The sequence below is a fragment of the Protomyctophum bolini genome, assembly GCF_963924005.1.
Source record: "Protomyctophum bolini genome assembly, chromosome: 9".
Lineage (NCBI taxonomy): Eukaryota > Metazoa > Chordata > Actinopteri > Myctophiformes > Myctophidae > Protomyctophum > Protomyctophum bolini.
In genome coordinates this window covers 34,753,014-34,765,513 of record NC_137870.1, presented here as the reverse complement: position 1 = coordinate 34,765,513, position 12,500 = coordinate 34,753,014, and the positions used below count along the sequence as shown (strand labels likewise).

Here is a 12,500-nt window from a genome sequence, read left to right as displayed (position 1 = left end):
CGTCGTGGAATTGCATCCGTCTTCCGCGTACCATAAAGAATGATTAACCACTTTAAGCACTATTTCTATACGAGAATTAGGCCGGTCTCTACGAGCTCCCGACGACGCATGGCGTCGCGGAGCGTTGTGAGCTTAATGTACAGTAGATTTTTTTTCCCAACACAATGTTTTGAAATTATTTTACAATCGATGTCACTTCCTTCGTAACTCATATTGACGTGCTCTGAAACAGGCACGGCCAGGAGGTTCAATGTGCTCGACAGAGAGTGTAACAATCCAGGGGTCAATCTTTACACTCTCTGGGTAAAGTGTACACTTAAAAGAGTAGTTCACCCAAAATGAAACGTATGTATCAATTACACGCCTTGAATTCATTGAGATATGTTATGTTTTTGTCGGATTCCTAAGCCAATAATTTGATGAGTCTCACTGAGTGTCCTATATTGACCGGTCAAATTATTGGCACAGGAATGTGAGCTAAATAATAATAATAAAAAGTGAAGGAATTCAAGGCTTCATGGGGAGTATAATTGCGACTCACTATGAGCTTGTCGATCTGCTATTATCAGCAATGATTATTTAGTGTAGAGCAAAAACAAACGGAGCTGCTACCTTTTTTAACAGATTTGAAATCTGAGGCTTTTTGTATACTATTTTAAGTTGTTAAATGCTCCTAATTGTCCCAAAAGTGACTGCAAAAGACTGCTTCCAAAACCTTTATATCCTCGCCAACATGCATAACGTTGGAATGTGACGTAACAAAATGCTGTACTCCAATTGTACTGTACATTCAATTCCCCATTTGTTTTCCTTATATCATTTTTCCATTATGTTTTGACCATTGCTTTGGCAAAAACAGAATTATCATGCCAAAAAAAGCTAATTTGAATTTAATTGGAAGGTTCTGGTGAATGTGACCTTCAATTAATAATAAAATAACACCACAAATATCCAATTTGCTGCATCCAAAATGAGCTCTCTCTAATCTAACCTCGGATTACTGTTTAATGCACAATCAGAAGGCTTTTACTGTACAGTATGTGGATTAAATCAAACGTTCGAGCAACAGCGACAATCTCATTAACGTATCATCCACCGGATCTCATAATTCACCTTCATGTTAACTAATAACTACTATATCATCGTCTCTGCCGGGTGGTAACCTCATAAGTCCTTATACTCCTATTTTAGAGCCGAATAAAAGTCTCTTTGGCTCTGCAGAGCCTACAATGTGACATCATTCGAGGCTCGGGGGGGGGGGGCGGGTACTGTCCTAAAATCGGCTCTTCGGTGCTACTGAAAGTTTCAGCTGTAAAAGGAGTATGAATCGGCCGCAAATCTATTACTTATAAGGATTCAAATACAAATAAAACATCAAAGATCTACAAGCGTGGAGTCCGTGTATCCGTTACTGTTGATGCTCCTGCTGTAGTGCAGTGTGATGAAGTATAGGGCGTTCATTTACGTGAGGAAAACAAACAGACAGTTCTAAGATAAGAGGTCCGGTACATTCACCTCGCCCTCCCGACGGTTTCCGATAAATAACACACTGGAGTGAAGTGTAAACGTAGAGAGTGCAGCGTCGTGCTGCTTCCATGTGACGCATACAGCTGAATGTATCCTACACGGGATGGTCTGCCGGCAGCAGGTTAATTGATAAGACTGACCCGAGAAACGATTAGCGATCACAGAGGGCAGAAGGGGGCGGGGGCGGGTGGGACGGACGCTGTCAATCATGTGTCCACTTGAAGCAAGTCGAGAAGAGGGTGGGTGCGTGGGTGGGGGGCTGGGTATTTGGGGCCCGTGGCCCGGGCCATGGTGATGTCGCCCCGTCGTGTGGTGGTGGGGGGGGGGAGGGGGGAGGGTATAGCGTTGGCAAATGAGACGTGTCGTCGGGTAGATATTGGTATAGATATGATTAAGCTATCGGTCGCCAAAGTGACAACCGTGTCAGCCGGCGTCAGACTCAGCATCCCATTACGCCGGGGACAACAGGGGTCATCATCGGGGGTTAGTCCAATTCAGCACGCGTCCCCCACCCCCACCCCGTTACCCCTACGCCCCCTCCTCAACGGGACCACCGGCGTCCAGGACAGGGAGGTCAACTAATCACCTCGCCGGGGGGGGGGAGGGAGGGAGGGAGGCGGCCTGCCTCCCTCCCTCCGAGGGGGGGGGGGGAGGGGTCGGATGGGGTGGAGTGAGAGGGTGTGAAAAAAAAAATCAACTTTAAATTTGCGGTGATGAAAAATCAATGAAGCGGTAATTGCTTGGCTTATCACCGTTCAACGAAACAAATTGGGAGGTAAGGAAGGCGAGAAAGACAGAGAGAGAGAAGGGGGGGGGGGGTGGGGGGGCTCTACGTCTTGGCTCCCGTGGTGAGCCTCGGTGTGAGCTTGTGGATCGGCTATGCACCGACACCCCGGCGTGCACACCAAGTACAGTATAAACCAGCCATTTGTGGGGCGCTCCGGTGAGCCAAGGCAGGATGGGCGGGGAGGGAGGGTGGGGGATGGGCGTGGCGGGGAGTAAAGGGGCGGCGGGGGAGGTGGGGTGGGGGTCTCCTCGTGATAATTAAATCTTCTCACACTGATTTTCTGCCAAATTTATTTCCCCGGGGACCATAACTCTTGATTCAGTGCTTACAAGCCAGGCATAACTAATCATTTCAACGTGGTGGGGGGGGGGGGGGGGACCACAAACCTGAATGAATGGGGAAAAGAGAGAGAGAGAGAGAGAGACAGATAGAGAGAAAGGGGAGGGGGGGGCACTAGAACTGCCTCAACAGCACAAATCATCTCTACATCAAACATTATTTAGAGAGAGACAAAAATCACATCGTGGTGTAACGAGTGATTCTGCTCCCCGTATGTTTCCCTACGTCTGTTTTAAAGGAAATGAGGTGTAATTAATTGTCAAGTTTCTTTCTCCTCCGCCTGCCCCCCCTCCCCTCTCTCTCTCTCTCTCTCTCTCTAAAAGCTGTGCTGTACATGCCACGGAAGGGGGGGGGGGACCTTCGATCTTTTAATTCCGGGAACAAATAAAATCCCCATAAAAAGCGCCGAACGAGGAGTGTCAGTCGGTTCAATATTCCTCCGGCTCTCTCTCTCTCTCTCCGTCCCGCGGCGTGATTGCGTTGAACATAATAACACAACAAATAGGGGCCATCTATCCCGCGTAACGGCAGGGCGATGAGGCAGAGTCCGCGCGCGGTCGATAGGCGGTCGATGCAAACTGGATTTTCTTACATCAAAATCACTGAGACTGATCTTCCTTCAGTGTAGAGTGCACAATAGCAATACAGTGAACCCACCCCACCTCCACCACCCACCCACCCACCCCTTGAGGCCGGGTGAGGATAGCATAGCCAGTGGGAAGAGCCAGACTTGTCGAGGGCGATTCATACTTAGGACTCGCGGTGGTGTCGCACACCGCAAAATAGCCAATCTACAAGGCCACATGACGCGCCGTCATGCGAGTGTTGTTGTGATGGACTCTGTGCTTCCGGCAGCCACGAAGCCTCATCGCGACGATCGGTCTATCCTGTCGGCGTGCTCGCAATTATCGCTGTGTTGTTATTCACGAGGTCGCCCACCGCCCGGTATATATATACCGTGCAATGCGTCGCATCCCCGCCAACGACACCAATCTCATGTGTTTGAGTTAATGCCGTGAGATAATGGACAAGCGCATCGCACGTGTTTACCAACGGCTGAATATCTCCGCTTGTCCTTCAAGCTGGCGGCGCCTCCAACCCCCCCGGCCACGCCACGACGGCAACACGAGGGTAAAAATAAATAAATTAAAAAAGGTAGCGGGGCGCGCCACACCGCGGCCCCGGTAATTAAAACATTTAAGGCAGAAAGAAGCCCCCCACCCCCCCCCCCACGCTCCAGCGGGTGTGATGGGGGGGGTCACGCGCCTGTAGATTCTAATTTGCGTGCCATTTGTATTCATGACAGGCGCGTGCTAAATATTTAACAGCGGTCCAGCAGGAGTTTGTATTGTCGGGCCTTTTCCAGGTCAAATAATTTGATTTCAAGGCAGATTACATTAGGCGTCAACGTAGCGACGCCGCCGCTCTCACTTGGCTCTCATTTCCTGTCTTTTATTACGGGCCCAGATAGGCCACACAAACCACGGCAGGGGGATTACAGACGAGAGCTCGTTATCCACAGACTAGTTATTAGTTTCAATTAGAAAAGGGATCACATCGTTCCGTCGCCCAGAGACCTCGCATCTCCATGTTGTTGGTTTATTTATTTTTTTAACTTTTTGTGTTTTGTCTTAAAATGAATGGCCTACTTGATCCTATACTGCAGCGTCACACGAAAGCGTCAAAAGTAGCGGATCAATCGATCAGTTTCGAGCTCGTAGATCTGCCGCTTTTGCCGTTGTTTTTTGGACATACAAGGTTTCCTCCCGACAGAGACGTTTCATTAATATGGGTCCAGCGCGCGCACACACACACACACACACACACACACACACACCGCACGGCTGGTACTTTGTGAACGCACGGCTTAACGTGCACATTGTTAATGAAGGAGCGTGCGGAAATTCTAGTTGACTGACAAACATGTCTAGTCGAGCGGATATTCACAGGCAACAAGGAGAGATATTAATTCAAACAAATGAAGGCGCGCAAGCGCACATGAAATAGTATAAACTCATATTGATTCTTGTCTTATAGCGGAGACATCCCTTCGGTTTGGGTTTGGGACTATATTCACCCTCCCACCATGTTTCTGTCCGACATGCAAGGCCGGAAAACCGGGTCCAGACACTGTCCCTGTTTCAGCCTCACAGCCGTGATTGACAACAGAGCTAGTTAAACGGTGATGAGGCGTTAATGGATGCAAGGTCGGGGGGGAGAGAGAGGGAGGAGGAGGAGGAGGGGGAGGGGAGAGATGGGGCTTGGCTGAATATTTAATGGTCATATAATTCTCGAACACAGACACACACAGACAGACAGGTACACACCCCAACCCGTGACCCGTCCTACCCACGCAGCACGCAATTAGGGAAACAGTCCTTTCCTTATTTTACTGCCAAAAGAGCAAACGGTAGGTATATATATTATCCCCCCCCCCTAATGATATGGGTTAAAAAGCTATTATACGTCTCATTAAAATATATGATCTCCCAATATGGCGGTGGTTTGAGGTGATGGGCAGAGAGCAGCGCAGGGCTAACATACCATCTGCGGGCTTACAGGCTTGCATCCAAATCTGGCTGACATTATGCCGCCTTTCGCGAAGATAACGACCCCACATATAAAAAAAGGGGGGCAAGAAAATACTCTGTAGGATACAAGTGGGAACGAGGGTTTCTGTGCATGCCATTGTTTAGAGCGTGTTTAAGGGCTTTTGAAGTGGCGGCATACATATAGCTTTCGTGCGAGAACGACTTATACAGCTTATACAGGAGAGTTTGAAGGCAATTTAATTCCACGGCGGCTGGCTAATGTGGCTCCACTGTTCCAAGCAACTTTGAACGAGTAAACAAGGGGAAAGAAGAGGATGGAATTAATAGTCTTTGCTGTATATACGCATGCACATGCGGGCACACACACACGCGGGCACACACACACGCGGACACACACACACACACACACACACACACAGCACAGCTTCTATCTGTGATGGTAATTGGACAATGGCAAGCTGGTATATCTCTCTTAATCCTATATCTCTCATTCGCCTCATTGTCTCTCCATCACTTTGTTTTTTTATCCACATGGGTTTGTGCGCACACACACACACACACACACACACACACACACACACACACACACACACACACACACACACACACACACACACACACACACACACACACACACACACACACACACACACACACACACACACACACACACACAATTGCTGCATGTTAGAGGAGTATGTGCTTGAGACTACCCAAATATTTGGCCAGAGGTGCGGTGGTGTTCCACTGCGATATACAGTAAAGGCTACATCCTGCGTTGCACATGAAACCAAAGCAAACCAAACCGCACCACTTACAACCAGCAGCCAACACGGCTAGCACAGCTCTATTCAAACACTGGAGAGATGCCAGGGGACAGCTCAGGCCAGAGAAGAGGGGGGAACAAAACCTCCTTATTTCTCCCAATACAGCCACCGGCAGTCAGTCAGTCAGTCACTCTCTCTCTCTCCATATCTCTCATTATCACTTATCGGAAGCTAAAAACAGACTAAACTGTACTAGCCTAGCCTTAACCTGTTAACACCGGGAAAGCATTGTGTGTCATTTTAAGATATTGTTTGCGTTGGCTATTCAATAATAGCAGATGCACAAGCTCACCCACTCACCAGCTCGTACAGCTGCTACTTTTCAACTTATTATTATTTTTTGTAATGGTATTGAAAGTGTGAGAACTACCGCTTTAGAAGTCGTTTGCAGAATCAGCCTCAGGTGTTAACGGGCTAAACGAGGTCCACAAATAACAACAGCGTCTTCCATCCATCCATCTCATTTCTCTCTATCTCGCTCCCTACTCTTTCATGTACCCCAGTTTTCGTTGTGATGTTGAATTCTTCAGCCATTGAAAAGAAGCATCATCTGGCTGCCCTCAACCAGAGAACTAACCCCCTTTCTTTTTACACTGAAGAATACTTTGTTAACTGACGACCACGGAGGCCAGTTATTGATCCTCTCTCTCCCAGGGATGGAAGGATGCCCTGCTGATAAAGAGACAACCACCAGTCATCTTAGTCTATATCTCTCTCTCTTCTTCGCAGCGGGGCTGTGTGTGTGTGAGTGTGCAGCCATCATAGACTTGCATATCATAGCATGCAACATGAATCGAGCTTCGCGGTGGTTTTCGATTAGCGCCCGGCTAACTCAAACGGCTTCCACCCTGTCCGGGACCCGAGTCTATTTATGAGTGTGGAGTGTAGGTGGTGAGGATGCGCTCTCTCTCTCTCTCTCTCTCTCAGAATTTGTTCATTTTAGTCGCGTTAGTGGATGAAGTTCTGCTTTTCCAGTGGCATAGACCTGCCGGGAGGGCCCCTGCCGGGAGGGCCCCTGCAGAGAGCTGTGGGAGACCCCCTAGTGACCCATGGTTAGTGGTGGCTTCACCTACTGCCTCCCATTGGGGGAAAGGGCCGTGCGCGTTGGAGTGTTCATTGTCAAACACTATGTAAAAGAGCAGCTCGCACACACGCACTGATTCCTAACAAAAATGTAAAATGATGATGTTTTACTAATATTGTTCCTGCTGTTCTATATACGTATATACTTCACTAACAGGTGAAGAAATCACAGATTGAGGCTTTGACCTTTGCTTATATGAAAATAAGGGAAATGCTTCTGAACATTTTCATAGTTTGACCACATCAAATGCTCTAAACTTAGATGAATAATCGAAAACCGCCTATCTACAAGCTCTCAATGTTTCGCAAACACATTGAGTGCTTGTTCAAGGTTCAAGGTTGTACTTTATTGTTACATCTTGTGAACAGGTATAAGAGTAAAGCATATTTTTGTATGCTTGTAGATCGCTACACCTCATACTACTACCAGTAAGGCGCCTGAGGCCGAGAAGCGACCTCGCTCTAAAGGGTGAGGTCGTGTGCACGCATCCGCCTCGTCGACGGCAGACTAATCACAGTTATTTTATACATAACCGTCAATCGTTTCCATGTTGACAAATGTCCATACATTTTCAGAAATAGCAGATCAACTATGTCCGCTATTCGGAACATTTCTGGAAAGAAAAAAAAATAGGTTTTCAGCCGACAGCAACGAAACAATGACAGGAAATTGAGGTGAAGAGAGTAGTACGGAGGATATAAAGTACAGAATACAATAAAAAACTAAATAAAGCATCATGAGACAAAGAGAGACAGAATTATCTCAATTGGTAAAGTGACTACAAATTGAGATAATTAATTCCTACCAATACCAGGAGACCGCATTACGTCTGCAGAGCTAATTCATTTGTGATGGCTGGACTTTTAATTTGCCTAAAAGGTCAGGTCACCGTTAACCACTTAAGCACTGCTGTTAGACTTCATCGTATGGCGGCGTGTCGCGGCGGGAAATAGCCGACGTACAAGCTCACAGCGCGTCGGATCGCGAGGGCATTGCGAGTTTGTAGATCGCCGGCCATCTTCGCTCTCTTTGAAAATGCCTTGACATTTTAATAATTCTTTCTATAATTCTATAATGACATCATGCCCGAAATAGGTTAACCGAGGTTGAAATTGGTTAAAGGTCACAGTGTGGAGAGAGAGAGAGAGAGAGAGAACGAAAAGATGGGGAGAGATATGGGGAGAGATGGAGAAAGCGAGAGACAGAGAGGGAGGGAGATTGAGAGAGAGACAGAGAGAGAGCGAAGGAGCGGGAGCGAGAGAGAGAGACTAGCAGTACTAAACACCTACAGTAAATCAGATGATGGGACCACGCACGCACTTGACAGGTGAATATTTGATATTCTCATTTATATCACGCTGAGGTGAGCGCAGGGTCATTATTCCATCTAAGGCCTTTTATTACCGCTAGCAGATCCACCGCAAATTACTCTTGACTTCATTTGAATGTGTGTATCAAGATAATCTCCCTGCCTGCAAACACGTGCGCGCCCGTGCGTGTGTGTGACTGTGTGTACATGTGTGTGTGTGTGTGCTGGCGTCCTACATCAGCAGCAGTAGGAGGTTCAGGTTGACAGGGTGGATTTACTGGCTGCACTGCTAAGCACATTACGACGCCGTCCAAATGCAGTCATCCTGTACGTACAGTATCTGCATGGAGATCCCAGCTGTCACGTTAACAGCCCACCGGTGTCATCATCACCGCCGCAGCTCATGCCTTGTGGAACGGCCCGGGCCAGGCAGAATTAATACACACGCACACACACAACTCACCTTCTTCCTGCTTCTTGCGGGCCTCTTCCTCTCTCTGAGCCACCTTGGCCTTCAGAACTTCATCAGTTTTAGCTGTAGAAAACACACACACACACACACACACACACACACACACACACACAGAGAGGGAGAGAGAAACAGAACCACATCAGTCTATTAGCTGTAGAACACACACAGAAAACAAATATGAACTGGTTCAGAACCCTAAAAGACTCCAACTCTAATCAGAACCCTAATAAAAAGATGATTTCGGAAAATCAGAACTGGAAGCAAAACATGGCCGCCAGACGGTTCTGTGAAAGCACCACGGTTGCAAGAACCTATAGGATGGAACCGGGTTCTGTAGCGTGTAGAAGGAACACGTTATTCCGATCAGTTCCTTTCCCCTCCCGTCAGGCGCCCCGGCTGACTAAGGGGTGGTAGTTTAGAGGCCAGGATGATTACTGCATGTTTGCGAGGGTATAGCTTCCCTTGGGGACACGGGGAGAACATGCAAACTCCACACAGAAAGGCCTTCTCTTCTTCTTGTAATGAACGCCCTACCACTACAGCGTCACACAAAAGCATAATAATAAAAAGTAGGAGATCCGCAAGCTGGAAACGTGGGGAGAAGGGGCGACGTTTGAGCTTGTGGATCTGCTATTTTAGATGCTTTTGAATTTGGATCCTGAACAGTTACAGTTTGGGACATACAGTGTCACGTTCTGAGCAGTCACAGTTACAACAAACAACAACAAATACTGGAAGTAAAGAACGAAAGAAAGAAATAGAAAAGATTCAACATACTGTATAGACCAGATCAAAAATAAAGAGTACAGGTAGAATGGTAGATATTAAAAACTAAAAACCTCTTAAGGCAGATATGGTAAAACATCTCTTTAGAAGCAATGGGGGATGTGCAGAAGAAGAGGGGGGAGGATCATTAGGAACAATTTGCACAGCAGGCAGACGGCGCATACGTACATACATATATACAGTACATACATGCATTCATTTCCCTTATCCAGTTCAAAACATTTGAAGCACGTTTTGAAAACAGATCTTCAAAACTGCGACGCACGTCGACGTGACAAGGGCTCCTCACAACGATCCTTGCTTTGTGCAAGTTTTTGTGCGATATTCATTAATTCACCTACGTCCTTTATACACTCTCTGACATTACATATTCATTATTTAACTGTATATGCGAGAAATGCACGTGATAATATATGAAGATAAGTCGTTAAATGTCTGCCGTCTCGATGGAGAGATTTTCCGAAAGAAATACAGTAAAGATGACTGGCGGACCCAGTGTCCAATCTGGTCTGCTTCAAAGACATGTCGACATCAACTAGTAAAGCACAGGGTTTATGTCTCAATGGAAGAGTATTATAATGGGGATCGACCACCAACAACCACTGCAGAGGTACATACTAACACACCGTTGCTGTTGGGCAGAAACCTCTTATCTCCATATTTTAACTTTTTTGTGTTTAGTTTTTCGTAAACATCCTGTTGTTGATCATACTACAGTAGCCTGGCTGGGCCATACTAATATCACACTGCAGAGGGCTTTTTATTATGTTTTGCACCAGCAGGCCTGGGCTGGCCTAGCGGTCCAGGCACCTTGGCTGGTAATCCAGCATGACAGTGTGTCGTAGGTTCGAGTTTCCAGAAGAAACTAACGTGAGTGCAGATGGGACACGCTCCATATATGGCCAGAAATCATCAAACCATATGCACTCAAGACACTGCCCATGCTGCCACCCTTAGATCTCCATATATGGAGCTGAGCTGTTCTGACATTCTGACATTCCATATGTTGATCTGACCTCATCAAACCCTGTACACTCAAGACACACTCCATATATGGCCAGTACAGAATTCATTCCATATTATGTTGATCTGACCCGCCATGCCAAAGCGCCAGCGCTCGCCCAGCAGTCTGCTGTCACCCAGGCGGAACGCCTTTATAGGGCGTCATACCTGGTATTAAAATACTCTAGTAATTGTATCATCTCACACAGATTGGTTTCATTAATTAAAATTAAAAAAGTCAATAAGATTGTAGCTTTAACCAGCAATGAAAAAGAAAAGTCTCAAGCCGGCGCAGACGTGAATATGCAAATGTATAACGTTTAAAAAAAAATCCCCAACCAATATATATATGTTTTATAGAGACTGTGTGAAACGTCTCGCCTCATCGCGTGTGAATGAACCGCTGCTCTGATGTGCACCACCCCCCCCCCCCCCCCCCCCCACCAACGCACACACGCCGCCGCAGTATAAAAACACGTAAACAGCGCGCGTGTTCTCCAGAGCTGTTCATCGTCTCGGCATAATGAAAAGCTTAAGAGAAATTGAAGCGCTGGGGGTAAACACTCGTCTCTGCGCTTTTAAACATCTCATCACAAGCACCCGTGTTGTCTCTGTATAGCCCCCCCCCCACCACCCACACCCCCCCTCCCCTCTCCACGCCGCATAATCAAGATGTTAAGGGCACATTAAAAAAATATAATGGCGCATATGGCAGGACTATCAATACTGCCTCTAAATTAATTACATTTGGGTCGTGGCGCATCATTTATTTGGGGGCATTAGGGCCTCGGCGGAGCCATTGGGCTTTATTGCGATCTCACTCGGCTGATGAGTGTGAGTATGTAAAAATGAGTCTCCAATATCATTACACTTAACCCATTCTGGGCGGGAACCCCTTTTTTTGTTTTAAACATTATGTTATAATTTATCTACAAGCTCATAGCGCGCCACTCGCTTGTAGGTCTGCTATTTTTGAGACATCGTGAAAATGTGGAGCAAATCTAATATATATTCTTTCAGAGTGAACGTTTTTAACTCAAATCTTTGCTTCTGAGGAGGTCCCTGGAACAACATATTTTCAGATGGGGGTCGGCAGCCAAATACATGAAATATTTGGGGTTCTTGACATGAAATATTGAGCACCACTGATATAGAAACATGAGGTATTTCAGAAAACTGTCATGATTTATCAAGACATTTTTTTAATTTCGATGTCAGGCCAAAATGGCTTAATGAGTTGAAACTTTCAGAAACAAGAGGGGTTGAGTGAGCGAGAGAGGAGCACAGAGACAGGGAGAGAGAGAGAGAGAGAGAGCCTTGTGCATTGTGTTGGGGAAGTTAATACAATATGAGAGTGGGTGTGTAAGTGTTTTAGAGCGCATACAGAATGTTTGTGTCGGGGCACAAATGTGGGTGTTTGAATGTGGTTTAATGCATCCACATGGGATGCCTGCCTGCCTGCGTGTGTGCGTGCGTGCGTGCGTGAGAGCATCCATTTTGCAGGCGAGCGCACACAAACCCTGCTCGTCAAGTCTGTGTCTATAGGTCAAACTTTCATTTGCTATAATATAGCAAATTAAAGTACGACTTAAGACAAATATTAGGTGTATATACACATGTGTGCGTGCCCGTGTGTGTGTGTGTGTGTGTGTGTGTGTGTGAGTGTGTAATCCAGAAGGCCAGAGGTGGTGGCGGTCTCGCTGTGACTGCTGCGCTGGTGGGTTTGTTCAGTAATTGGCGTAGACAAAGAGCCTGTCACACTGCTGTTACGGCTGGTTAAGTCTGGAGGTTCCGCATCTTTAGTAACAATGACTT

The 12,500-nt window shown here is 46.7% G+C and overlaps 1 protein-coding gene across 1 annotated transcript in view; it reads right to left on the bottom strand.

Moving 5' to 3' along the window:
- Nucleotides 1-12,500, bottom strand: part of rsrc1 (arginine/serine-rich coiled-coil 1) — a 185,360-nt gene that overhangs the window by 33,343 nt on the left and 139,517 nt on the right. The window contains exon 7 of the mRNA XM_080772203.1: nt 8,889-8,960. Within this exon, the coding sequence (XP_080628329.1) occupies nt 8,889-8,960 (72 nt within the window). The remainder of the gene's footprint in view (nt 1-8,888; nt 8,961-12,500) is intronic.